Below are 25,827 nucleotides of genomic sequence, written 5' to 3' on the forward strand. Positions count from 1 at the left end.
CCCCTGATCATCTTCGTGGCCCTCCTCTGGACCCTCTCCAACAGCTCCCTGTCTTTCTTGTACTGGGGGCTCCAGACCTGGACGCAGTATTCCAGATGGGGCCTCACAAGAGCAGAGTAGAGGGGAACAATCACCTCTCTGTCCCTGCTGGCCACCCCTCTTCTGATGGAGCCCAGGATACCATTTGCCTTCCGAGCCACAAGGGCACACTGCTGGCTCATGTTAAGTTTTTCATCTATCAAGACCCCCAGGTCCTTCTCCACGGGGCTGCTCTCAAGGACCTCTCCTTCCAATCTGTAGGGATGCTTGGGATTCCTCCGGCCCAAGTGCAAAACTCTGCACTTTGCCGTGTTGAACCTCATCAGGTTCACCCGGGCCCACCTTTCTAGCCTCTCGAGGTCCCTCTGAATGGCATCCTGTCCTTCAACCGTGTCAACCACACCACTCAGCTTGGTGTCGTCAGCAAACTTGCTGAGGGTGCACTCGATTCCGTCATCGATGTCATTGATAAAGATGTTAAAGAGCACCGATCCCAAGACAGACCCCTGGGGGACGCCGCTCGTTACCGGCCTCCACCTGGACATGGAGCCATTGATGACCACCCTCTGTCTGCGGCCTTTCAACCAGTTTCTTATCCATCGAGTGGTCCACCCATCAAATCCACATCCCTCCAGTTTGGAGAGAAGGATGTGGTGGGGGACCATGTCAAAGGCCTTGCTCAAGTCCAGGTAAATGACATCGGTCGCCTTTCCCTTGTCCACCGATGCCGTCACTCCATCATAAAAGGCCACCAGACTGGCCAAGCATGACCTTCCTCTGGTGAAGCCGTGCTGGCTGTCACGGATCACACGCCCTTTCCTCATGTGATCAAGCATGTCATCCAGGATGATCTGTTCCATGATCTTCCCAGGCACAGAGGTGAGACTCACTGGCCTGTAGTTCCCGGGGTCCTCCTTGCTCCCTTTCTTGTAAATGGGAGTGACGTGACCCTTCCTCCAGTCATCTGGGACCACACCAGACAGCCACGACTTCTCAAATATGATGGAGAGCGGCTCGGCAACCACCTCAGCCAGCTCCTTCAGAACCCTGGGATGCACGCCATCCGGCCCCATAGACTTGTACACATTCAATCTCATGAGGCGGTCTCGGACCTGCTCTGTCCTCACAGCGGGGGGGGATTTACCACCCCAGTCCCCACCCAGAGGTGTAGGGATGCAGGGCTCAGGGACGGAAGGAGTACTGGAGTCCTGGCTGCAAGTGAAGACCGAGGCAAAGAACTCATTCAGTACCTCGGCCTTCTCTTCGTCTGTTGAAACCAGTTCTCCTTTTACATTTACCAAAGGAGGTACACTCGCTTTGGCCTGTCTCTTCTGGCTAATGTACCTATAGAAAGTCTTCCTGTTGTTTTTCACGTCCCTCGCCAAGTTCAGTTCCACCTGCGCCTTGGCTTTCCTGATCCCACATCTGCAAGTCCGGACAACATCCCTGTATTCTTCCCAGGTGGCACGTCCTTGTTTCCAGAGTTTGTACACACCTTTCTTCGCCCTCAGCTCCCTCAGCAGGTCCTTACTGAGCAACGCCGGCATCCTCCCTCCTCTGCCCGCTTTCTTGTTCAGTGGGACAGAGAGTTCTTGCGCTCTTAGGAAGGCGTCCTTGAAGAGTAACCAGCTCTCTTCAGCATTTTTGTTTTTAAAGAGAGCATCCCAGGGGATCTCGGCCAACAGTCCATTGAACAGCTTAAAGTTTGCTCTCCCAAAGTTCAGGGTCCTGATGCCACTCTTCACCAGGCCCACAGTTCTCGAGATCACAAACTCAACCAGAGCGTGGTCACTGCAACCCAGGCTGCCTCCAACCTTAACACCATTAATTATTTCCTCCACATTGGTGAGCAGCAGGTCCAGCAGCGCTTCACCTCTGGTCGGTCTGTCCAACACCTGGACCAGAAAGTTATCACCAACACATTCCAGGAGCCTCCTGGACCTCTTGCAACTCGCCATGTGATCTATCCAGGAGATATCCGGATGGTTGAAGTCCCCCATCAGGACAAGAGCCCGTGAGCACGAAGCCTCCCGCATCTGAAGCAAGAAAGCCTCGTCAACAGTCTCCCCTTGATCAGGTGGCCTATAGTATACTCCTATCACCAGCTGGCCTTTGTTAGACCCATTCCTAATTCTAACCCACAGGCTCTCAACCTGATCATGACTGTTTCTCAGAGGAAGCTCCTCACAGTCTATCCACTCTTGGACATAGAGGGCTACTCCCCCACCCTTCCTACCTAGCCTCTCTCTTCTAAAGAGCTGATAGCCCTCAATGGTGGTATTCCAGTTATGGGAACCATCCCACCACGTTTCCGTGATAGCAACAAGGTCGTAATTTTCTAAGCACATCACGGTTTCCAACTCATCCTGCTTGTTTCCCAGGCTGCGTGCATTAGTATAAAGGCACTTCAGCTCAGCTTTCCGTCGCACCGCCTTTATAGATGGTCTGGGTTCCCCTAGAACAGCAGCATCCCCAGCACCCCCCTGCCCCAGTCCATCCCTTCGTACTTGACTGTCGTCGCCCAGCAGGTTCGGTACGAGCCCTGGAATGACCCGCTCAAGCTCGACATCCCTGATTTTGCTCCCTTCCCCCTTCATACCTAGTTTAAAGACCTGTCAATGAGTCCTGCTAGTTCCTCAGCTAAGATCCTCCTCCCCCTCAGAGACAGACTACTTTCATTTGCTGCCATCATGCCAGGTGCTGAGTAAGTTTCCCCATGGTCGAAAAACCCAAAATCCCTGGATTTGCACCAACTTTTGAGCCATTTATTTATGAGGTGTGTTTTTTGGTATCTCTCGGTATCCCGCCCTGCCACTGAAGGTATGGAAGAAAACACGACCTGCACACCCGCTCCCTCGACTACCCACCCCAGTCCCCTGAAGTCTTTCTTGATAGCTCTGAGACTTCTCTCTGCAACTTCGTCACTGCCAGCCTGGATTATCAATAACGGGTAATAATCGGAAGGGCGAATCAGACCAGGAAGTCTCCTAGAAATGTCTCTGACCCGTGCCCCAGGGAGGCAGCACACCTCCCTGCGGGTAGGGTCAGGCCGACATATAGGACCTTCCGTTCCTCTCAGCAGGGAGTCTCCTACAACAACCACCCTTCTGTCCTTCCGGGCAGAGGCAGTCTTGAGGAGTGGGGCCAAGTGCTTTTCCCAAGGCAACCTCATAGGCTGACCTCCCCCTACATCCCCACTCACCTCTCCCTCGAGTTCCAGGGCCTCAAACCTATTACTCAGAGACACCTGGGGAGCCGAGGATGGTCGGGATGGGGGACGCCTACTTTGTCGAGCCGGTATATTTTCCCCCCTACTAAAAGTACAGTTAGCTCAGAAATCCATATTGTTTTCAATTAGCATTTTTAATTAAAACACAGCCTTGCAGCCAGTGCTGTGAATCTTTATCACTGGACTGTGAGCTACTCCTGGCAGTGAATTCTCTCTCTGTACCATTGGTTTTGTAGCAGTCATTGTTACCTTTGCCTCAATATCCCTCTGGGTTCTCTGTATGTGTCCCTTTCTGGAATCTTACTTCTCATTGGTAAACCCCCTCACAACCTTTCCGCTTTGCTTTTGTGTATGGAACATCTTATAATCTTACGTGGGTTAGAGTCTGATTCTGCAAATCAGCAGAGAGGATGGAGCCAGGCTGCACCCAGCGCTGCAGAGCAGCAGGACCAGAGGCTCACGCTGCAGCACAGCAGGTTCCCGTGCAAAGCTGCCACCACCACGCTGCTTCTCTCTGCTTGCACTGGGCATGCTGCAGAGCACGTGCAGACAGTGCATGCCAGAATCCCCCAGTTTCCCTCTTCCACCCTTTCTCCAACTCCAGACCCTCTCTTCACCTCACAGAAGCCCCATTCACACCTTTCCCCCTGTAGATTCCCCACAACCCCCCTACCCACCCTCAGACTTTCTTTCCACCTCTAGAAGCCTACTAACCCCTTTCTTCCTCCCACAACCTCTCCTATCCACCCCTGGAGTAATGCAGAAGAATCTGGAGATGTCCTAGAGTGGTTTGGGGCATGCAGGGGGTCCCCAGGTGGGTCCAGGGGGTCCTTGGATTCATCCAGAAGGGTCTGGAGATGTCCAAGTGGGGTCTTGAGGGTGTCCAGGGGGTCTCCAGGATAGTCCTGGGGATCCCTTGAAGGATCTGGAAGCTCCCAGGATGGGCTCAGGAGCTCCAAGGAGCCACTGGGATGATCTGGAGATGTCCCACCAGTAAAGTCTGGTACGGGCCTCGTGTGGTCCTGGAGTCATCCAGAAGGATCTGGGGATGTCCCAGTGAGAACTTGGAGGGTCCAGGGGATCCTCATGTTGATCCAGGGAGTCCTTGGACTCATCCTGTGGGGTCTGCAATGTCCCAGAATGATGCTGTGGGGTCCAGGGGGTTTTCAGGTAGGTTCAGAGGGTCCTGTTGTCTTCTGGAAGGGTCTGGAGATGTCTCAGAGATGTCCGGGGGTGTCTAGCAGGGTTCTGGACTCACCTAGAAGGGTGTGGATCTGTCCCAGAGGGATGTTGGGGTGACCAGAGGGTCTCTAGTGGATCCTGGTGTGCTGTCACTGAGCCTCTTGCTGTCCTTTGTCACCCCTCCAGGCCTGCCTACAGCCAGACTGAGTGACACCGGAGCCCTCTGGTGCCCATCATCGTCTGTCACGAGGACGGGGACACGCATGGTGGTGAACTCTGTGCCACCACCAGAAGAGACTGCATGTGACATCAGCGTGGCACAGCCATGGCACGGTGTCATAGTCATTGTGCATCGTTTTGGCAGCTGGCGTCGGGTGTCACCGTCATGAGGGGGGACAGAAGGACCCCGTGGGGACATTGCGCCAAAGCTGGGGACACCTTCCTGGCACCCTGGTGGTGTCACATCCCGGAGTTGGGGACACCCCCACCGTCTCAGACCCCAAAGTTGGGGACACACCCCTAAGGGGACCCCATCTGTGCCCTCCCCCACAGACCACATTGTTTCCATGGGGCGGGGGTGACCCCCCTTACCTTTGTAATTAAGGTTTATTTTTTGGCACGTCGTAGCGCCGACGCTCCTGAAGACGAATGAGCCGGTTCCTCAGGAGGTGACAATCCAAGAGGACGCTCTCTGGCACGCAGCGCTGCACCACGTGCGGCGGGACAGCGGAGGCTCACGAGAGCCAGGTAGACCTGGATGCAGATTGCAATCCGCTCGGCAGAGACCTCTGGTCGCCTCCGCGGACCGGACGAGCCGCTCGGGGCCGGGTAGACCGTGTGCAGTCCGGACTCCGCTGCGGAGCGACCGGGTCGGTTGTCTGTGGTTCGTTCGTTCAATTCGTCCGCACGCCGGGCTCGCCCCGAGCCTCTCTCCCGGCGGGAGGGCAGCTCGCTGGCGGACAGACGGTCGCTCGAAGGCGGGGGGGAGAGAGGAAGGTGAAAGATGGAAAGATGAGTGAGCGACTACAGGCGTGAGGACGAACGCGTCCATCCTCACACACCCGCAGCCCCGGTGCGGCCCGGCCCGGCACCTCCAAAGAAAAAAGAAGAAACAAATGGAAAGAATGCGCGTGGCGGGCTGGGGGTGGGTCCGCGGTCGGCTCGAGGGGTGCGGGGACCGGTCGAGCCATCGGGTCTAGCCCACCGGAGGGAAGAAAAAACACATGGGGGTGGGGAAAGCAAAACCGAGGACGGGGGGGAGAAGGAGTGGGGATAGAGATGGGGGAGGGGGCGGGGGGGAGATGAATAGGTTAAGAAAAAAAAATAGGGCGGGAAAGACAAAGGAACCGAGGCCGACCGGGCGGGGAGGATCCGGGCGGTGGGGTGGGGGTGCCGCCGACCCTCACGTCTCGCCACCGTTCGGCCGAGCCATCGGTTCCGGGCTCCCGGGAGGCGGGTGGTGGGAGGAGGACGGGTGCGAACTGCGATAAAAGAACGGAAAGTCTCCCCAGAGCCTTCTCTTCTCCAGGCTCAACAAGCCCAAACCGCTCAGTCTCTCTCCAAAGGAGGCGTTCCCGATGCTGGCCTTTCAAGTCATGTTGCTGATGTCCAAGTTATGCCGTCATGTGCCAATCGATGGGCTCAACAGGAGTCTCTTTTCATTCCTTGCAGTGTATTCCTCCGGTCCCCTTCTGTTCCCTTCCCTTCCATCATCCTTTGTTTTTTCCATCATCTTCTGTTCCCTTTGTCCTTCCCTTCCCTTCCCTTCCCTTCCCTTCCCTTCCCTTCCCTTCCCTTCCCTTCCCTTCCCTTCCCTTCCCTTCCCTTCCCTTCCCTTCCCTTCCCTTCCCTTCCCTTCCCTTCCCTTCCCTTCCCTTCCCTTCCCTTCCCTTCCCTTCCCTTCCCTTCCCTTCCCTTCCCCCATCTCCCCCCTGTCCCATTCCCTTCCCTGGCACAAGAACTTGTCACGTATCACACAGGCTGAATTCAGCTCAGCAGAGGCTGGGTGCTGGGCGCAAGAGAATTCTGTCACAGCATTTCTGTTGCAGGGAGGGAGCTATGGGGATACGAGGGGACACATCAATTCTTCTGCACAGGAAGTGTGCACGGCCAGCAGAGATGGCTGCCGTCCTGGGAATCCGCTCTTGGAGAGCATGGGCCTACCGGGCCTTGGGAGCAGCTCTTGTTGCCACCCAAACTCCTCTCTCAAAGCACGGCTCCATCACATTAGTTGATGGCAACAGACACGACACCAGCAGACCGACTGGAAATAAGGCCAATTTATTTTTATTGGGAGTACTGCGTCCAGGGCTGGGGCCCCAGTACAAGAAAGACGCAGAGCTTTGGATCGAATCCAGAGGAGGGCCACTAAGATGATCAGAGGGCTGGAGCACCTCTCCTATTGAGAAAGGTGGAGGGAACTGGGCTTGCTTAGTTTGGTGAGGAGAAGGCTCCGGGGAGACCTCATTGTGGCCAATTCTTGAAGGGAGGATATAAAGTGGAGGGGGAACGGCCGTTGACGAGGCTGGATAGTGACAGGACAAGGGGGAATGGTTTTAAACTGTGGAAGGGGGGGCAGAATTTGGTTAGATGTTAGCAGTTCTTCCCGCGGAGGGTGGTGACGTGCTGGAACAGCTTGCCGAGAGGTGGGGGATGCCCCATCCCTGGAGGCGTTCTAGGCCAGGCTGGATATGGCTCTGGGCAGCCCGGTCTGGTGGTCGGCGACCCCGCACATAGCAGGTGGGTTGAAACTAGACGACCTTCAATGCCCTTTTCAACCTAGGCCATTCAATGAGTCTTTGATTCTACGATCTTCCATTCACAGGTGGAAATCTGGACAGCTTCCCAGCCCCCTTGCCGAGAGCTCCACCGCGGTCACCACCGTTGGCTGCACCTTCCCCTCTGGAGCGACGCGAGCATCGAGCACTACGGAGGTGAAAAGAACAGCGCACGGAGCGTTACAGGCTGAGCGCAGGCAAGTAGTGCAGGCTGGGCTCCAGCCCGGCTCTCAGGATCTGCTGCCTGTGGAGCTCACCAGGGGAGCTGCCGCTTCAGCTCCAGCTTCTGCCGGTTTCTTTCCGCTGTGCTGGCAAAAGCCTCTTGCTGATGGAGGTGCGGCTCCAACCTTTGGAGCACCTGAGCCACTCGTGGGGAAAGGAGGCTGCAGCAGGAGGAGAAAGTCATCCCTTGGGCTCTGCTGAGCCCCCCTGCCTCTCCCCTCACCCAGCCCAGCATCCCCGTGCTGCCGCGTGTCCCCACCCTTGCACCCCGCCAGAGTTTTTGGCCGGGCCGGGCCTGTCCCCGAGCTGCAGGGTCACAGCTGCCCGAGTGCCTCAGGCAGCCAGCAGAGCCCGCACACACTTACTCAGCATGCAGTGCCAGCTTGGTCGCTGTTCCCATTTTACTTCCCGGCAGAGGATCCACATCCTTCCTCCACCTCCTCTCCACTTGCTGCCCCCTGGGCTGGGCTGGAGGATGCGGAGCACGCATGCTCTGCCTGGCCATCAGCTGCCAAAGAGGAGACGCTGTCAGCAAAGTGGCTGGGAGCACGGGGCTGTTTCTCAGAAGCCCTCTGTCAAGGGCCCTGCAGCAGGCCTCGGCAAGCAGGAGACTTGGCCCTGCCAGCCCACGGCTGCCCGCCGCCCTTCCCTTCTCCCTGCAGGGCTCTCCCTGTGAGGTGCCAAGCTCTCCTCCCAGGGAGGAGCAGGCCAGCCCCTGCCATGCTGCACGGCGCCTGTCCCACTCCCCACCCCCTCAGTCCTGCTGAGCTCGCAGCCTGGCTCAGAGGATGGCGGCTGTTGCCAGCAGGCTCGATCCCTGACAGTACCTGGGGTGGACGCTGGTCCGCCCCTACGCTCCAGCCTTCCCACACCGCCCTTTCTGCCCGTGCTTGCTCTACTTGCTGCTGGTGCATGGGCCACGTGCGGTCTACTTCTTTCCACAATGCAGACACTTCCCGGAGCTCCTGCAGAGACACAGCAGCATACAGGATCAGCCTCAGCCCCTGGGACTTTCCTTCAGCTCCACGCTCCTGCTCCTCGCCTCTGGCAGCCGGTCAGCACTGTTTTGTCCCTGAAAGACCAGGGGCCCTAAAGGCAGGACGGGATCCGCAACTTGTAGCAAACGTGGCTCAGAGGTCGTATTCCACTCTCATGGCCCCTGCTCAAAATCAGAGTGCTGTGGCAGGTGGCAGGCCAGGAGGCGAGAAAAGATAGGGAAGGTGTGCAGCACCCTCCATCTACTGAAGAGGAGCTGAAGGAGCGGGTAGAAATGTGAAATGATGGCACCCCAAGGGCTGTGCTCCAGGTCACTGCACACACAGAGGCTTTTGCTTCCCTCCCTGTGGAAGCACTCAAGGCCAGGCTGGGTCAGGTTTAGAGCAACCTGGTCTAGAGACAGGTGTCCCTGCCTACAGCAGGGGATTGGAACTAGGTGGTCTGAGTGGCCCCTTCCAACCCAAACTTCTCTATGATTCTACCATTCTGTCATTTGTGCAGTCTCAAGCAGCACAGTCCCCGTAGCAAGGCAGGGCCGGTACCTGCAGCACCCTCTTAGACTCCTCTGTGGCAGGGAGTGCAGTGCTGGTCTGGGCAGGAGTAGATGCTTCCTTCTGTCCCGCTGTCTTCGTCCTGCGGGAGCTGCCTGCACATGGCGGGAGCGCGCTGCAAACAGACACAAGAGGAGTCTGCAGGAGCCCAGGGCACCTCAGTCTCCCCCCGTGCTCCCACAGCTGTAAAGATGGGCTCCGGTGCAGTGCGGAGAGACCCCTGAAGGGAGAAGAGCTTCTGCCATCAATGGGGATCAGCATTCAGCTCCCCCAGGGATCGGGGGCCAGGGTGGAACATGAAGCTGGTGTGTCTGCCTCGAGCAATTGTGCCACGTGCTTGCCATCCCTGGAGAGAACGGCTCCCACTGGGACACGTGTGTCAGGAGCCTTTCTGGGTGCTGAGAGCTGGCAGCTCCAAAGGGGAGGCTACTCCTACACGAGCACACGCATCTCCTTCTTCTTTTCACCCAAGGCTCTCACCTGGCAGAAGGCTCCTTCGCCACATCTTTCTGCCTTGAGCTTGGCTTGCGCTGCAGCAGCATGGAGGGGGGAAGTGTCTTCCGCCTCTGCAGCAGCCTGCCGGCAGAGCCCCCTGGAACCAAGACAGAAAGAAGTTCTTCAGAGCAGCCCAACGGACACAGCACGTGAACCTGGATCCAGCCACCCGGCACGGGACAGGGCCCACCTCCCTACAGCTGGGACCCGTTCCCTCACCTCTACTCATCTTCCGCTCTACTGCAGCTTTCTTTTCCGCGGCAACCTCTGCTCTGCTCTTTTCCACAGTGAGCTGAAACCTGGAAACAAAGAGTGACAACCCTTGAAGAAGGATGACCTCCTACCCATGCAGCTGTTGGCGGTATTTATCTATGTGCTATGCAAAGCGTGGCATCCTTTTCCTTCCTGGCCACGCCAAACCAGCACACGTAGCCCAAATTCCTCTGCACGTGCAGTCCATTCTCTCTGATGAGAATCGGGACAGCTTGGGCACCAGTAACACAACCATGATTCCCAGGAGCCAGACTTTCCAGGATTTCTACCCAACTGGATGCCGAGCACGGAGACCCAGCAGGGCACGTCTCAGAGGAGGAGGTGGGAAATAAGCCTGTCTCCTGGCCAGCTAAGTGCTGCAGAGGAAATGCGCTCACCTCGGGAACACCCGGATCCCATGGGCGGTGGTCTCTGGCCCGAAGTCAGCAGAATCTTCTGTCCAAAATCTCTGCAAAGGGACACAGACCTGCTGGAGGCTTGCCAAGGCCATTTTTTCATGGCTCTTCTTGACAGGAAGCAAGCCTGGCTCCCATGCCAAGAGAAAGCTGCTCTCCACCAAAGCCTCTTCCGTGAACATCAGAGCTTTGTTCTGCTCTGAAGGAGCAGGATGGCCAAATAGAGAGGCTGTGCAAGAGCACTGCCAGGCTTTCTGCAGGGGCAGAGATCCAGGAAATCTCTTTGCTAGTGGAGAAAGCCGTGGGGACAAGCATTGGACTGGCCTGCCACATCCAGGCTGGCCAGCAGTGATCTGATGGCGCACCCTCAAAACCTCCTCAACTTACAGTGCGGAACAGAGAAAGGACGGTGGCATTGCTTTCCAGCGTTGCAATGCAGCTGCAGAAGAACCTCATGAGGAGGAAGTCGTCTTGGCACGTCATAACGCCGATGTTCTTAAAGACAAATGAGACGGGCTCCCTGTTCCTCAGGAGGTGACAGTATAAGAGCACGCTCTCTCGCACGCAGCGCAGCACCACGTTCAGCGGGACGCCGGAGGCTCGCGAGAGCTGCCGGTAGTTGAGCGACTCAATCTTGACATCGTCTGCAAGGAGAAGGCACAGCCTCACTGCCACAGCAAGCCACATTCCCATGCAACATGATCGTGACCAAATCCCATAGAAAAGGTCTTTCGGAGAAACAGCTCTTGAGCTGTGGTTCCTTCGGGATGAACTCACGCTGTACCCCGAGCTTTGCAGACAATTCTCTGCTGCTCCCGGCCATTTCCAGAGAGCAGGGATAACACACCCAGCCAGACGTGGGACAGGAAGGGGAAGGTGGCTGCTGCCTTCTCACCAGGGATGATGTCATTGGGTGACTGGAGGTCCTGCAGCCACAGCACCCCGATGTCCAGCTGGAAGACAGGCCTTAGCACCGAAACTGCCTCTTCTTTGCTGTGGAATTGCTCTCGGACCCCAGCAAAGACCCCGAGCCCCGGAACCAGGACTCCCTGCACGGGGAAAAGACAGAAAGGCTGACGAGTGTGTACTTTAGGGGCGGCAAAAGCCACAAACATCAAGAGCATGGGGTCACTGCTCTCCGCCCTCCCCACTCCTGATGGACAGCAGGGTGAGATGGGGCTCTCTGGAAAGCTTTGGAAAAATCTGTGATCCCTGCAAGACAGTCACCTTCGCATAGTATTTCCCAACATCCTTTGGCTAGAGAAGAGCCCGGGCATTTACAGCACAGGGCTTAAGCCTGGGACTTATTCCCAAGGACATCCTTGGCATAGGGCCAGAAAAAATCCCCCACCCATTTCTCCCTTGGCTCTCCCCGTTCTGATCACAGGGCAGAGCAAAGCCCCTGCGTGTGCCGAACGTTTGCTCAGGGCAGCTCTGGCCTTGGGTTTCCCTCCCAGTTGGCCAACAGGCTGCTCTGGGCACCCGGCTTGGGCTCAGAGTGCTGCTCAGTGTGGTGCTCAGGGAGGGACTGCTCTGTGAGGCCCACACTCTTGGCGGGACTGAACCTCTCTCCAGGGCAAGGGCCACCAGCATACCAGCCCACCTTGTCCAGCTTCATCTGTTCCAGGATGTAATCAGACACGGCATCCCAGACCGCCACAATCTCTGCAAAGGAAAGAAAAGACATGTCATGCTCCAGGACAGCCTCTTCACAACTGCTTGGCAAGCTCCTCACACAGACAGTGATCGATACAGGCACACGCACACACCCCAGAAAAGCACCGCCATGGCTAGCGGAGCTGGGCTTTGCTCTGATTTCAGCCTTATTCAGGGCCCCGAGGGGAAACGGGGACATAGGAAACCTGTGGGACACAGGATGCCTTTCCTCCCAGAGCAGGAACCTACGGAAACACCTGTAGGTGTGTTCTCCCAGGGAAACCTGGTCTTGGACTGCCCTATCACAGGGGACTGAGCATGCCTAAAGGAACCTGGGGGCTCTGGGCAGCTCTACTATTGGGACCTGGCTGCCACGTGGTCCCCAGAAGAGCTGGACCCTTGGGCAGGGCTCTTGCAGCAGCCCCCAGCCATGCCCAGCCAAGCACAGAGAGCAGGAGCTGAGGCTTTGGACAGCTAACAGCCCCGTGCGATGCCTTGGGAAGGGAGTCCGGAAAGCCTTACCTTTGGTAGAGAGTTCCAGCAGCGTTGGGAACGTGTAGACCAGCTCCGAGCTGAGGCTCACAGTCCAGCAGCCTTCCATGTCGCTGGCCGACAGCCCTCAGCTCAGAACTAAGGATGCCCTCCACAAACAAGGCTCCTCAACCAACCAACAATTCTCCGCAAAGTGCCCCTGCTCCTCCACGTGTCAACAAAGGTCACCCAGTGCAGCCTTGCTGCCCCTGAGCCAACTCCTGACCGCAGAAGGACAGAGCCCCTGAGCAGTGCTGCAGCAGCGCCCAGGCCTTGCAGGGAAGTGCTGGCACTGATGCTGCCCTGTGGAAGATCTCCTTGTGATGCAGCGCATCGCACTGTGACATCAGCCCGGGTCACCTGGAGCTCTGTTGGGTCACTGGCATGGAGAGGAGATCTCCTCTTCCAGGAGGAGTTCCAGTTAACTTACTGAATTCTGTTATGAAAGAACGCAAGCCTAACTTTAATGGCTTAGTAAGAGAAGTTGTTTCACGTCTGCTTAATAAACAAAAACCTGTGCGTTCACAGGCACACACACACCTCACGAGGTTGAAATATCATTATTGACAGTCACCGTGGTTTACTCGGCAAATGGCACGAGAACTTGCCACGTGTCATACAGGCTGAAGCTGGTGAGCTGCTGGCGACGCACAACGATGATGACACTGCATCACGGCTGTGCCACGCTGATGTCACATGTGGTCTCCTCTGGTGGTGGCACAGCGTTCACCACCGTGTGTGTCCCCGTCCTCGTGGCAGACAATGATGGGCACCAGAGGGCTCCAGTGTCACTGAGTCCGGCTGTAGGCAGGCCTGGAGGGGTGACAAAGGACAGCAAGAGGCTCAGAGACAGCACGGTGACAACGCGGGGCCACCAGTGCCTACCTCTGTGTGGTGATCACAGCACAGGGAATAATGTCATCCAAGGGATGGTGACACACGAGTGATGGCGACACCGGATGACGGTAACAACAGTGACAGCCAGGGATGGGGACACTGCATCACGGCTGTTCCACATCGAGGTCACCCTGTGTCACGGTGTTACCTGAAGACAGTGACACTCGATGACACCCAATGGCATCCAGTGAAGGTGATACCCAACGATGGTGACACCACCAACCCCATGTCACACCCCACGTGTCCCCCAACTGTCCCCAGCCCCCCTCCCTGTACCCCTCCTCGTCACCTCTTCAATGAGGATGGCACCGCGCTGCAGTTGTGCCACCATGGCAGGGTGGACAGCTTGGGACAGTCATGGACAGCCAGGGTGACAGCGACACCAGGCTCCAGGAGCTGTAGGACGCTGATGGGGCTCTCGAGGTAGACGGGTTGGTACGGCCCCAGATTCCATGGTTACAGTGACAGTGTGGACTTCGGGACAGGCGGTTGTCCCGGTGCTGGCATCCGGTGCTGGGACCGGGGCGGGGGGGGGGGGGCAGACAGGTGGACCCTGGGGGTCAAAACGGGGGAGGCACAGAGGGGAGGGGCGGGCACCTTCGGCCCACGGAGCCGAGCGCGTTCCACCGCCGCCTCCTCCTCTCCCTCCCTCCCTCCGCCGCTCGGGCGCGTAGCGCTTCCCCACGCCGCTCTTCCTTCCCTCCACCCCCTGCCGCTCCTCCCTTTTCTCCCCCCGGCCCCCTCCGGGCCCCGTCCTCCCTCCCCACCGGCTCCGCTCCCTCCCCCGGCTCCCGGGGGTCTAGCCGAGCTGCCCTCCCTCTTCACCGCCCCTACCCGGCACCGCGCCCCTTTCCCCGGGCCGTGCCGGGGATTACGCGCAAATCGCCTCGGCCTTAACCCTGTTTGCGGCCGCTCGGGCTGTCGGGGAGCTCCCGGGGTGTGCGGACGGCCCTTCACGCCGCCTCTCCGTTGCCCCGGACCGGACCGGACCGGACCGGACCGGCGACCCCCGGCCCTCATCGAGCGACCTTCGAGCTCGGCGCCCCCTAGACTCGCAGAAGGGGCCCGAGGGGGTGAGAGCATAAAGGGCAGCCCTACTGAGCAGCCCCTTGCCCCCGCTGGGGGATCTGGGCTCAGCAGCTGGTCCCGCGTATAGGGCGAGCACTGCGATGTAGTCCTTCGAGGCATGGGTCGGGACGCGATCCGAGGCTGGGACGTGGGCTGGGACATGGGCCCTGCGTTAAATGCAGAGCAGAGATGGACACCGTGTGCATCCGTTCATGGGGGCACCACGCCTTAAGGAGCAGCACATTTCTCTGCCCTCCACCAAGCCTTTTATTGACACACTGAGTGTTTACTTGGAGGCTTCTCAGTTTACGAGTTACCAGCATACCCTTGAACCAGCATACCAGCCAACGTCTCATGGCTCTTCAAGTGGAGCTCATGTCTCCTACAAACTCAACCCTTTCACTGATTGTTTTTTTCCTCTTGCTGTACAACAGCAGGGTATGTGAAAGAGCAGAATTTCAGAGGAGATAGGAAACAAAGCTCCATCACCACGTGAAGCCACGCTGTTCTTTTCTCCAGCATTGCCGTGTTGCTTTCGTTCCAGCCTGCCCTTTTGAGTTCACAGCTGCCAGGTTTGATCACAGAAAGTAATCACTGGGTTGTCTACTTGGTAAGTGCAAACATCAGGAAAGCAGTTGGAATTCACAAGAATAGAAGAAAGGAAATTGCATTGCTAATATTTAAAGATATAGTCATTTTCTTTGTGGTTTTAGGCTTTCATACAGAGCATTAGGATACTGCAAACTGAGGGTAGTTTGCAAGAAGTAGCAATTTTTGCCTCTCCTGCCCTCCCTCTCAGTAAAAAGGTGAAGTACCTTCTGTATTTTACTAAGCCTACTAAGTTAAAGTGGTGCACCACTAACTCAAGCCCAAAGAAGTGCTGCAGTGGTATAGCTCATCGGGAGACTGAAACTGCTGCAGCTCTTCCAGCAATAGAAAAAAAGAACTATTTTTGTTGACCGTGAGTTTATGAGTGGTCTGTTGTTGAATTGCTTTTGTTGAAGGGTTGTAACCTCAGAAGGGAGCAAGCCAGATGACTGACAGCAGGTTACTTTTTTGATGATGGTGAGAAATTGCATGTGGTTGTCCGAGGATGTTTGGTCTCCTTCCCTTTACCCCCAGGTGAGAGATACTGCTAAGGAATACCATCCTACAAAAGCCTGTAGACTAAGAATTGGTGTCAGAGTCATATTAGCTCCCCTACTTACCACGTGATGCACTGGATAATCACACGACTGCTGTTCTGTATCCTTTGACATCATCCAGCCTCTGTAGCCATGGCCATGCTTTGTGGCAGAAGTGGTCTGCTATTAAATATTTGTCATCCTTGCACCCTGCTGAACCACAAAAGCCAAAAACAAGAAACAAGACTCTTATTTAAGCTACTTCTTCAGCTCCAGCCCTATACATATTCTACTACCTTAAAGTTCAAACCGGTTCTTGGTGTCCCTTTTGCCCCATTTTTTATTTCATATGCCTTAAATCTTACAGCTGTGACTAGATAGATAGACAATTTTGTTCACCTCATTTCATCCCCTGGAGTTCAAAACTTAGTTTCCATTAGTGGAAAGCTAGTATAGGCCCCTGAAGACTACAACAACCTACTTAAGCTTAAGGTATGTTTCAAGGTCGTGTTGGATAAGGAGGAAAGAAATCAGCTCCTACTAGCTAATGAAAACTGCAATGTCATTTCAGATCAGGCCTGCCAGTTTGGGCTCCAAGATGCCAAATTTGTTTTTTCACTTCTTTTTGTTCAGGGGATAGATTCAAACCTGCTGACAAGCCTGCCCTTAGTGATTTCCCCTCATGTGAGCTTTGCTCACCCTATCTGAGAGCCCCATTTTACAGAGACCAAGGTCTGTGCACTGCTTGACAGAACTAACTGAAAATCACAGGCCAAGTACTCCTCTAAAAACATGTAATTCTGTCAAAGCAGACATGGAATTTGAGGACAGGTGTCAAAACCACAGGATTATTTATTTATTTCTTTGTTTATTTTTAGGGGCATGCTGCTGTGTTTGCAGAGGGGCAAGAGAACTGAAGGCAAGGGAACTTAAGTTGAGGAGGTGCTGCCCACTAAAATAAACCATGGCACCTGTCCCCTGAAGGAAGGGGGTGGTGGTCTGGGAGGAAACCTTCCAGAGGTCTACGGTTGAACCAGATGATATTCATGGCCTTTTCCTACCTTAACGATTCTGTGAGTCCAGAATTCAGAGAGCAATCTTCACAGCTGGCCTGGGAGCAGGAAGTGAGCATATAGCTGGTCTGCCAAACTGCATCAAAACATCTCCATGAGGGGAGATGGAGTTTGTTTCATTTCATCCTGGTTTTTTGACTTCGTTCCAAGTTGTGTCTTTGTGTGTTGTTTTTATTTTCTTTTCCTTCAAGTTTTTCCACTTAGTCTAGACGTTTGGGTTTGAATTTCTCAGTAGTCCGCTGTATACGCTGCGTTCAAAGATGTCTCATATCCTTCTGTCTCTTCTGTTCCCTGCCCTTAATGACTCAGTGAGAACTGGATCAACAGAGTGAATGCTTCATTATTGACTTTCTTTTTTTTTTTTTTTTTTTTTAAACATGAAACGCATTGAAAATAGTAACACATGCCTGCCTTCTCTAAGCAAAATATTTTGGCTGTGTTGGACACGCTGAAACATACAGATTTTGAATTCAATGCAAATGTTTTGTTTAGACATTGACAACAAAACCCCCATCTCTTGAAGTACTTCCATTCTTCATGGAAAACAAACAAACAAACAAACAAACCAACAAAAAAGCCTTTCCATTGAAGAACTTGCCATTTTCTTTCCCTAAATTGAGGCAGGAAGACCTTAAAACAATGATTTTTCTTCATATTTTTTTTTTCCAGCATTGCCTTCAGCATGTACCATATAAAGAATATATGCTAATGTTCATCAACTGATGCTAGCATCAAATTTCCTTCTTTTCTTGGCACATAATACGCACGCCTACTTTGAGTAAATTCTTCAAGGAAATGTTGCTCATTCTCCTCATAGTAGATATGCCAGTTGGATTCTTTTCTGTTAAGTAATTTTGGATGACATCCAAAGGTAAGGTTTGATCAACGGGGTAACTGGGTAGTTCCTGCCAGACAGATAGGTGGTAACAACCCACAGGAAATGGATTACAAGCAGAGAAAAAAGCACTTAGTTTTCAACCCTTCAGATAGAGCCAAAGTAACACAATGGGTTAAGGAACACATTTAAAACTAAAGGTATGTTTTATTATTGGCCAAATCCTGATACCTGTCTTGAAGCCCGCTCCTTTCTCTTTGTGAGGGCATTCAGACAAAATGCTGTAGAAGTTCTGGATTTCTCCCACTTCACAGTGTCTGTTGCTTGGGAATATTTCGTGCAAGGAACCTGAAAAAATGCTTTCGCCCACACTTTCTTCACAGGCTTTTTCCACCTTGTGCTTTTTCTTGTCGTTATTATTCCTCTTGTTACTGTAATTGCTGCTTCTGTATGTATCTGTACAAGACAGGATGCTTTTAAACAGTTCCCCACTGTTTTCAGTGTCACAAGGTGGAAGTTATTAATGCAGCTGGCAGGAATGTGTCTGTTGCCTTAGGGAAGGGCTGCAGGAAGCAAGAAATTGCAGTGAGAAGAAAGCCCTGCCCTCAGAAAAGAATTTTAGTGAAGGACCAGCAGAGGTATGGAGGGACAACCCACCTGCCACTTCATTGCCTTCTTCTTGTTTTACTTCCCCTTCTCAGTATTTTTTCTCAGATGTTAGCATCTCCTACTTTCTCTGTTGTTCTACTGACTTGATTCGGAGATATCTAGCAGGAGGTTGATGTGTTTCTCATTCAGTATTGTCAGGGCATTAGGAAAAGTATTAACAGCAGGTTGTGTGTTTATGGCCTCAAGTTGTGCCAGGAAGATTCAGATTGGACATTAGGAAAAATTTCTTCTTCAAAGGTGTGGTTAGATGCTGAAATGGGCTGCCCAAAGAGATGGTGGAGTCACCTTCCCAGGAGGTGTTCAGAAAACATTTAGATGTCGTACTGAGGGACATGGTTTAGTGGGGAAATATTGGTGGTAGGTGGATGGTTGGACTGGATGATCTTGAAGGTCTTTTCCAACCTTGGTGATTTGATGATCTGATGATGATGAAGAGGACTACAGTGATCAGAATGGGGGAACTGGAAGGGGGAAAAAGGGGAGGGGAGGCGCAACCCCGGGGGTCACACAGAGCGACGGGGGAGGTTGTGGGCGACCAGTGGCGGGGGGAGGGGAGGAGGGCAGTGAAATACACGGGGCGGGGGAGGCGGGGAGACACAGGGCAGCTGCCCCCGCCGAGCGGAAGCCCCGAGCGCCACAGAGACCCCGCGGGGCCAACGCAGAGCGGCACGTGGCCCCCAGCCCCCTTAACCCCGGCCCCGCCCCGGTGCCCCCCCCCGAACACCCACCTGTAGAAGCTGAGGCGGCGCTCGGAACCCCGGGGTGCGCCGCCCCACTTCCGCACGGCCGCCTCCTCCTCGGGTCGCGGGGCTGGTGACGTCACCCAGCGGGGACGGCGCGGCGCACGCGCTGAGGCGCTGTCGCCACGGGGACGCCATCACGCATGCGCTGTCGCCGGGGGGGCGGCTTTACGCGCTGCAATGAGGGAGGGCGCGCCGTCTCCACGGCATCAGATGGAAAACGGCGCTTGGAGACTGCAGCTGCGGGGCAGCAGCTCAGCACAGCGCTGCCGATGACTGGAGCCGAGCGAGAAGCGGACTCCGCTGGGCCGGACTCCGTGCCGGGCTCGAACGCGCCTCGATCCGCGCGATCGCTCCCTCTCTTCCGGGGCTGCCCGGCTCAGCCAGGAGCCGCTCCCGGACACCGGGCGGGTCCCGCCTCTCGCGGTCAGCCGCCGCTTCTCGCAGCCCGGCAGCGCCTCGCCGCAACGACGGAGGACGGCTCGGTTCCCCCTCCGAGGACAGCCGGATTCTGACGGGGGACGGACGGGGCCGGCGGCGGTGCCCCCGCGCCGCCTTCCCCCGACCGCGCGGCGTCCCCGAGGGCGGCGGCGGGGCAGCGGGGCAGCGGGGCAGCGGAGCGGCGGAGCGCCGCTTTCCCCGCACGGAGCCCCGCGGCTCCTCCATCCCGCCGGCGCCATCGGCATCACCATGGCGGCGGCCCCGCGTCCGCAGCCGCCATTGGCGGAGAGCCCGCGCTCGGCCCCGCCTCCTCCGCTCTGCCATTGGTCGGTGCGCCGAACGGGGCGGGCGCTCCGCGCGGGGTCCTTTCTGTCCGCGGGCGCGCCGTCATTGCGACATCACCGCGCGCGTTCCCAGGGCCCCAGCCCGGCTGCCCTCGCGATGCCTGCCGTCGTGCGCCCGCTCCGCTTCCGGGGCCTCGGCTGCGGCTGCGGGAGGAGGGCGGGGACGTGGGGGACCTCAGCGAGGCCGGGCCCGCCCCGCCCCGCTCCGCCCCGCCCCGCTCCGCCCCGCCCCGCTCCGTGCGGGCCTTGCTGGAGAGCGGCGAGCGCGGGCTGGCGGCCGCCGGCAGGTGGGGGAGCGGGGCGTCCGGGCGGGCGGCGCGGCCCGGCGGTGGCGTGGGGAACCCGCTGGAGACGAGCGGCTCCGGGGCACCTTGGCGTCCCGCTGCAGGCGGCGGTCGCGGTGCCGGCCCGAGGCCGGCGCTGTGCGGGGCGGGGCTGAGCGCGGGGCGATCAGCTGCTGCTGCTGCTGCTGATGCTCGGCCGGCTTCTCGGCCGCCTGCGCAGGGCGCTGCTGGCTCGCGTTCAGCCGAGCGTCGGCCCGCAGCTCCGGATCCTTTTCCTCCACGCGGCCTTCCGGCCGCTCTGCCCCAAGCCCGCAGCGATGCCTGGGGTCGTTGTGACCAAAGTGCGGGACCCGGCGTGTGGTGGTGTCGAACCTCGTGCCGTTGGCATCAGCCGTCGATCGGCCTGACCGGAGCCCTCTGCAGGGTCTTTGGAATCCTTAGGCAGATTATAGGCGGATGGCGTAGCTGAGGGGCGATGGGAGACAGGGAGGGGAGCATCCTGCCGTGCCACCGGCAGCCCGGGGACCACGTGCTGTGGGTGCCGGCACGAAGCTCCTCCATCCGTCAGCACGGGAGCTGCGGTTCTGGCTGCAGCGGCAGGAACTCAGCGCAGCCCTGCAGAGAGCGGTCCGGCAGCACGAGAAGAAGATGACGGCCGTGGAGTGCGAGAGCCTCAGCAGCGTCTGCAGCCCGCGAGGAGCTGAGCGGGGCTGGGAAGAGGAAGCTGTGGGAGTCCTGGGGAGGGACTCCCAGAATAGCAGCGTGAGTGGCAGGATCAGCTGCTTCCTCCTGACACCGTTTCCTTTGAGAAGCCAGTCCCCATTGTCACATCTGTGGGGTTGCACAGAACGCACAGGCATGTGGTAAGTTTAGGTTGGATATCAGGACAAACTTCTATACAGTAAGGGTTGTTGAGCACTGGAATGGGCTCCCTGGGGAGGTGGTTGAGTCACCATCCCCAAACATGTTTAAAAACTGTTTGGATGTGGTGCTCCGGGACATGATTTAGAGGAGGGTTGTTAGAGTTGGGGTACTTTGCTCAGGTCATGGTTGGACTCGATGCTCTTGAAGGTCTTTTCCAACGTGAGCGATTCTGTGATTCTGCAGGGACACAGTGTGTTGGACTGCTGTTTGTTGCAGAGCACCAGCACAGGGCAGGACTGGGGACTGGGAAGATCACAGAAGATCGCAGAAACACCAAGGTTAGAGAAGACCTGTAAGATCATCCAGTCCAACCGTCCACCTATTACCAATAGTTCTCACTAAACCATATCCCTCAACACGAAATCCAAACGTTCCTTGAACACCTCCAGGGTCGGTGACTCCACCACCTCCGTGGGCAGCCCATTCCACTGCCTGACCACTCTTTGAGAGAAGTAGTATTTCCTAACGTCCAGCGTAAATCTCCCCTGGTGCAGCTTGAAGCCATTCCCTCTAGTTCTGTCACCAGTTACATGAGAGGAGAGGCCAACACCCAGCTCACTACAACCTCACTTCAGGTAGTTATAGAGAGCAATAAGGTCTGCCCTGGGCCTCCTCTTCTCCACACTAGCTGCTAATGGATCGCTCCATTAATGCAAAATTGCTGTAATTAAGAGCAGGTAAATGCTCCTGCACAAGACTGGGCACTGAGACCTTTGTGTCTGTCAGTGATTCTCCAGCACGTTCTGTGTTAGCTGCACGGGGCTGTTTTCCTTTCTAGGGCCTGGGAACAGATGACAGCACTCTGATCAGAGTGATGGTGTCCTGCTCCGAAAAAGGATCTTTTTAGATCTGCTCTTCTTACCTGTATCCTCTCTTCTTTTCTGCCCTCTTTCTTCTCCCCTCTCGTTCATCACTCTTCTCCCCCTTACAAGCTCCTCTCTTCCCTTTTTCCTTTGTTCTGCTCAATCTTTTCTCTCCTCTCCTTCTCTCCTCTCCTCTCCTCTCCTCTCCTCTCCTCTCCTCTCCTCTCCTCTCCTCTCCTCTCCTCTCCTCTCCTCTCCTCTCCTCTCCTCTCCTCTCCTCTCCTCTCCTCTCCTCTCCTCTCCTCTCCTCTCCTCTCCTCTCCTCTCCTCTCCTCTCCTCTCCTCTCCTCTCCTCTCCTCTCCTCTCCTCTCCTCTCCTCTTTGTTGGCAAGAGGGCTCCGAGCTCCCTTGCTGGTGCGGAGAGGCTCAGACTCCCTTGCTGGTGCAGAAGGAACGATGAAGGACCTTTACTGAAGATGCTTACAACCTTTTATACCCGTGCAACAGCAACTTACATGTAGGAAGCAGGAGCCTCGTGTGTGTTTACGTCTGGCTCAAGTTACTGCTAAGTTTCTTTACTCATTAGCAAGATAATGACTTTCTTTATCCCACATCTCCCCCTTCGCTATTAAGAGAAAAAGAAGCACGGTTCAAAAACAATCCTAAAAGTAGCTGAACTAAAATTAATACACTGAACAAGGATGGGTTCTGTAGAGTACAAACAGCAGTCCATATTAACCAGTTCCAACGATTCCAATTCTTATGATTCCTTGGTGACACAGTTGACAAAGTGCGTCTTGTCGCTGTGAGTCCAAACCACTGATGAAAGTGCTGTGGTCATGTTACAGCAGATGATGAGACGGATGGCCAGACCCCCCAGATTCGCATGAGCACCCAGTGGACACCCCAGGACTCCTCTGGGACATCCCCAGACCCTTCTGGATGACTCCAGGACCACTCAGACCCACATGAGAACTCCCTGGACCCTACCAGACCCTGCTGGGCCATTTCCAGATCAGCCCAGGGACTCCTCAGAGCTCTTGGGCCCATAGTGGGAACTTCCAGATCCTTCCATGGTGCCACAGGACCAACCCGGGGACTCCCTGGACATCCCAAGGTCACAGAATCACAGAATCGTAGGGGTTGGAAGGGACCTCCAGAGATCATCGAGTCCAACCCCCCTGCCAAAGCAGGATCCCTACACCAGGTCCCTCTGGGATATCTCCAGACTCTTCTGGTTGAGTCCAGAAGAGCCCCCTGGAGCCCCCAAACCTCTCTAGGATGTCTCATGCAGATCCTTCTGCATGATTCCAAGTGGGGATAAGAGGGGATAAAGGAGGGTGTGGGTGGGGTGAGAAAGGGGTCAGTGGGACTTTTTTGGGCTGGAAAGGGGGGTTGTGTGGAATCTAGGGGGGGAAGGTGTGAGTGAGTGGGACTGCTGTGGGGTGGAAAGGGGTTCTGGTGATGGAGGGAGGGATGGAAGGGAAAAACTGGGGAGTTGTGGGGAGCTTCTATAGTAAAGGAAGTCTAGGGGCAGAGAGTGGGGGATGGGGGGGAAAGCAGAGGTTCTGACACAGTGCCTGTTCAACAGCTCCCCTCTGTGTCCCTTCCCAGGGAGAAACCACAGTTTGGGCCTGAATGACACTGGGCACACAGCTTCCTTCTTAGCTTGACGTCAAGACACTTTGCTGACACAGATCTTCTGTAAGAGATGCAAGGTTAGTTTGGAAATCCATGAGCTTCTCTAAGGTCATGCGTTACATCAAAGATCTAAAGGTAATCACAGAATCATAGAATAGCCTGGGTTGAAAAGGACCACAATGACCATCTAGTTTCAACCCCCTGCTATGTGCAGGGACACCGTCCACCAGACCAGGCTGCCCTGAGCCACGTCCAGCCTGGCCTCGAATGCCCCAAAGGATGGGGCATCCACGTCCTCTATGGGCTACCTTTTAAAATGCCTCACCACCGTCTGAATGCAAAACTTCCCCCTGATATCTAAACTAAATCTCCCCTGTCTCAATTTAAAACCATTCCCCATTATCCTGTCATTATCCACCCTCGTAAACATCTGTTCCCCCTCCAGTTTATACAGTTTATACGTTTCCTTCAAGTCCTGGGAGGTCTCCCGGAGCCTTATCTTCTCCAAGCTGAACAAGCCCCGGTCCCTCGTTGCACCAAGAATGCCTCGGCGGCTGCATCTCCCTCGTCCCCCACCAGGGGGGACTTCACTGCACTTCAATGCACTTCAGTGCATTTTTTTTGTAACTTTTGGGTTGAAATGTTAAAGACAGTAAAAGGAATGTTATTTTAGTGATCTAAAAGTACAAAACAATAGTTGTAATTCTTATTTTCAGGATAGCTGGGCTAATCAGAATCTAGTTGCTCTTCAAGCTTAGTGTTGCTTATGTTGAGCTGTTTCAAGCTTTTACAGATGTTTAAATGAGAGCAGCTAATGACACCCAGTTTTCCCCAAGAACATAAAGACGACTTGCCACTCAGGAGTAGTGGTTTAACACAAAGCTTTTGAATGGCGTGGTCTTCCTTACAGCTGCAGTTCTAAGATGACCGTGTGTTAAGATCAGCTGCATCAAGCAGCTCTTTCATCCGGTTGCTGAAGACTAACAAAGACTAAATTTGTCAGAGGACAGCACCTAGCATTTAAAGAAGAGGTATATGTAGTTGTACCGTTTCCCTCCAGACTCCCTTGACTGTGCAGTCCAGCACCATAATGGATAGACCTTTATTCTTTGGAAGCCAGGTGCAAGGTGTTGTGTACACATCTCTGCTTGGATAAATAAAGGAGGATTACATTTGGGAGTTCTGCAAATTTGCAGGTGGATCCTAAATTTGTCAGCGATGAAGGGCAGGTGATTGAAATATGCTGGCATCCCTGCAGACAATAAATGCCATGACATGATTAGCAACAGTATTGCAGTCAGGATAGAGCAAGAACATACACCAGGCAAGAGTTGTGTGTTGAGTGGATGTACAGATGTTCAGCTGGATGTTTACTAAAAATGCGTATGTGACTCTTCATTGCTGGATTTCCAATGCTCAGATGTTCAGGATTAGGGAAGCAGCAAAACAAAACCATATTTGTAGAGGGTGGAGCAGATGTAAAGAAATATTTTCATTTTTAATATCATGAAGACATTTGTAATTAGATGACACAAGATTCAATTGGAAACCCAAATCAGACTTGCCATCATTCTCCTTTTATTTCATTTTAAATAAAACAGGAAAGCTATTGAGATACATTTGAGAAATTACCGTCAATAAAATCATTGCTTGAAAACTTTGTTTCTCCTTCCTCTTCAGCTGTTTTGTTTCCACTGCAGTCATGATTGAAGGAGATGGTAAGCAGTTCTCTAGCTGTTTTCTTAGCTTAGGTACATTTTGATGAAAGTTCTTTCTAAAAGTGGAAGGAAGGTCCTTTGTTGAATCCCTCACTGCTCCCATTAGACCGCAAAGAGGTCTCTCTATCAGACATCAGGATAGATGTGATTAGTCAGAGGCCAAATGGGCAGAAGACCTTACAGCAGCTGTTTTGTGATGATGGAAGATCAAACAGGAGCTAAAGAGAAACCTTTTAGTAATAACCAAAGGCCAGAGTTGCTGGGAGATGCAGAGGAGGCTTCCTGCCCCACCGGCTTTAAAAAGGGACACATACCGCTGTGAGGGTGACCACATAGGCATCTCCCCAAATGAACTTAGGGATCCATGACCCAGATTTGTAAAATATTTAGATACTGAACAATTTAGGTGGGCTTTGTGAGGGATTACTTTTTATTAAGTGCCTAGCTTCTATTGTTTCAGTTTGGTTCCTGGAGATATTCACCTATCTGTCACAGGCACCTGTCTTTTGAAAACAGAGACTGATGATAATTGCACAAAACCAGGAAGGGATTGTACCTGGAAAGATCTGTCCTGCAAAGGCATAAGTGCAAGTGTCTTAATTTTGAGGAAGAGAGATTGTTTGGTGGGCTTTTTGGACTGTCATCAATGATGAAATGCCGTAAGGCAAATCATTTCACGTGCATCATGCCACGTTATTTTGTCCCTAGCTCTACAGCTCCCTCACCTAACACTGTAATACACGTCTTAGCCTCACCTAGGCCAAATCCATTCTCAAAGCGGGAGGAAGCCTCTGGTATACAAAAGGAGCCATAAAGTAGCTCATAGTCATGTGGGTCATGTAGTCATATAGGGTGAGACCTACGTTCCAGAAATGCGCTTTCCCCACACTTGGGGACTGGGCTGGACCTCGGCGGCTGCA

General features: G+C 54.7%; 1 protein-coding gene across 10 annotated transcripts; it reads right to left on the reverse strand.

Annotated features, from left to right (window-relative positions):
- Positions 1–6,720: 6,720 nt before the first annotated feature.
- LOC149911705 (uncharacterized) lies at positions 6,721–19,339 on the reverse strand. 10 transcript variants are annotated; one of them, XM_090133333.1, is made up of 16 exons: positions 18,741–19,339; positions 15,520–17,906; positions 13,533–13,756; positions 12,887–13,391; positions 12,338–12,803; positions 11,763–11,824; positions 11,055–11,208; positions 10,547–10,803; positions 10,142–10,212; positions 9,711–9,790; positions 9,477–9,588; positions 8,988–9,111; positions 8,277–8,414; positions 7,815–7,957; positions 7,485–7,610; positions 6,721–7,375 (listed from the first exon to the last, which is right to left on the reverse strand). In XM_090133333.1, exons 5-16 carry the CDS (start codon positions 12,414–12,416, stop codon positions 7,255–7,257), a joined length of 1,467 nt encoding a protein of 488 aa, XP_089989459.1. In that variant the 5' UTR covers positions 12,417–12,803; positions 12,887–13,391; positions 13,533–13,756; positions 15,520–17,906; positions 18,741–19,339; the 3' UTR covers positions 6,721–7,254. The 10 variants fall into 10 exon arrangements, with proteins under 10 accessions (XP_089989459.1, XP_089989454.1, XP_089989456.1 ...); XM_090133328.1 differs by having other exon boundaries at positions 15,520–18,431; positions 18,741–18,758; XM_090133330.1 differs by lacking the exon at positions 18,741–19,339 and adding an exon at positions 18,001–18,724.
- Positions 19,340–25,827: the final 6,488 nt, after the last annotated feature.

This window comes from Phasianus colchicus, unplaced genomic scaffold, assembly GCF_987193195.1.
Source record: "Phasianus colchicus unplaced genomic scaffold, bPhaCol1.hap1.1 HAP1_SCAFFOLD_59, whole genome shotgun sequence".
Lineage (NCBI taxonomy): Eukaryota > Metazoa > Chordata > Aves > Galliformes > Phasianidae > Phasianus > Phasianus colchicus.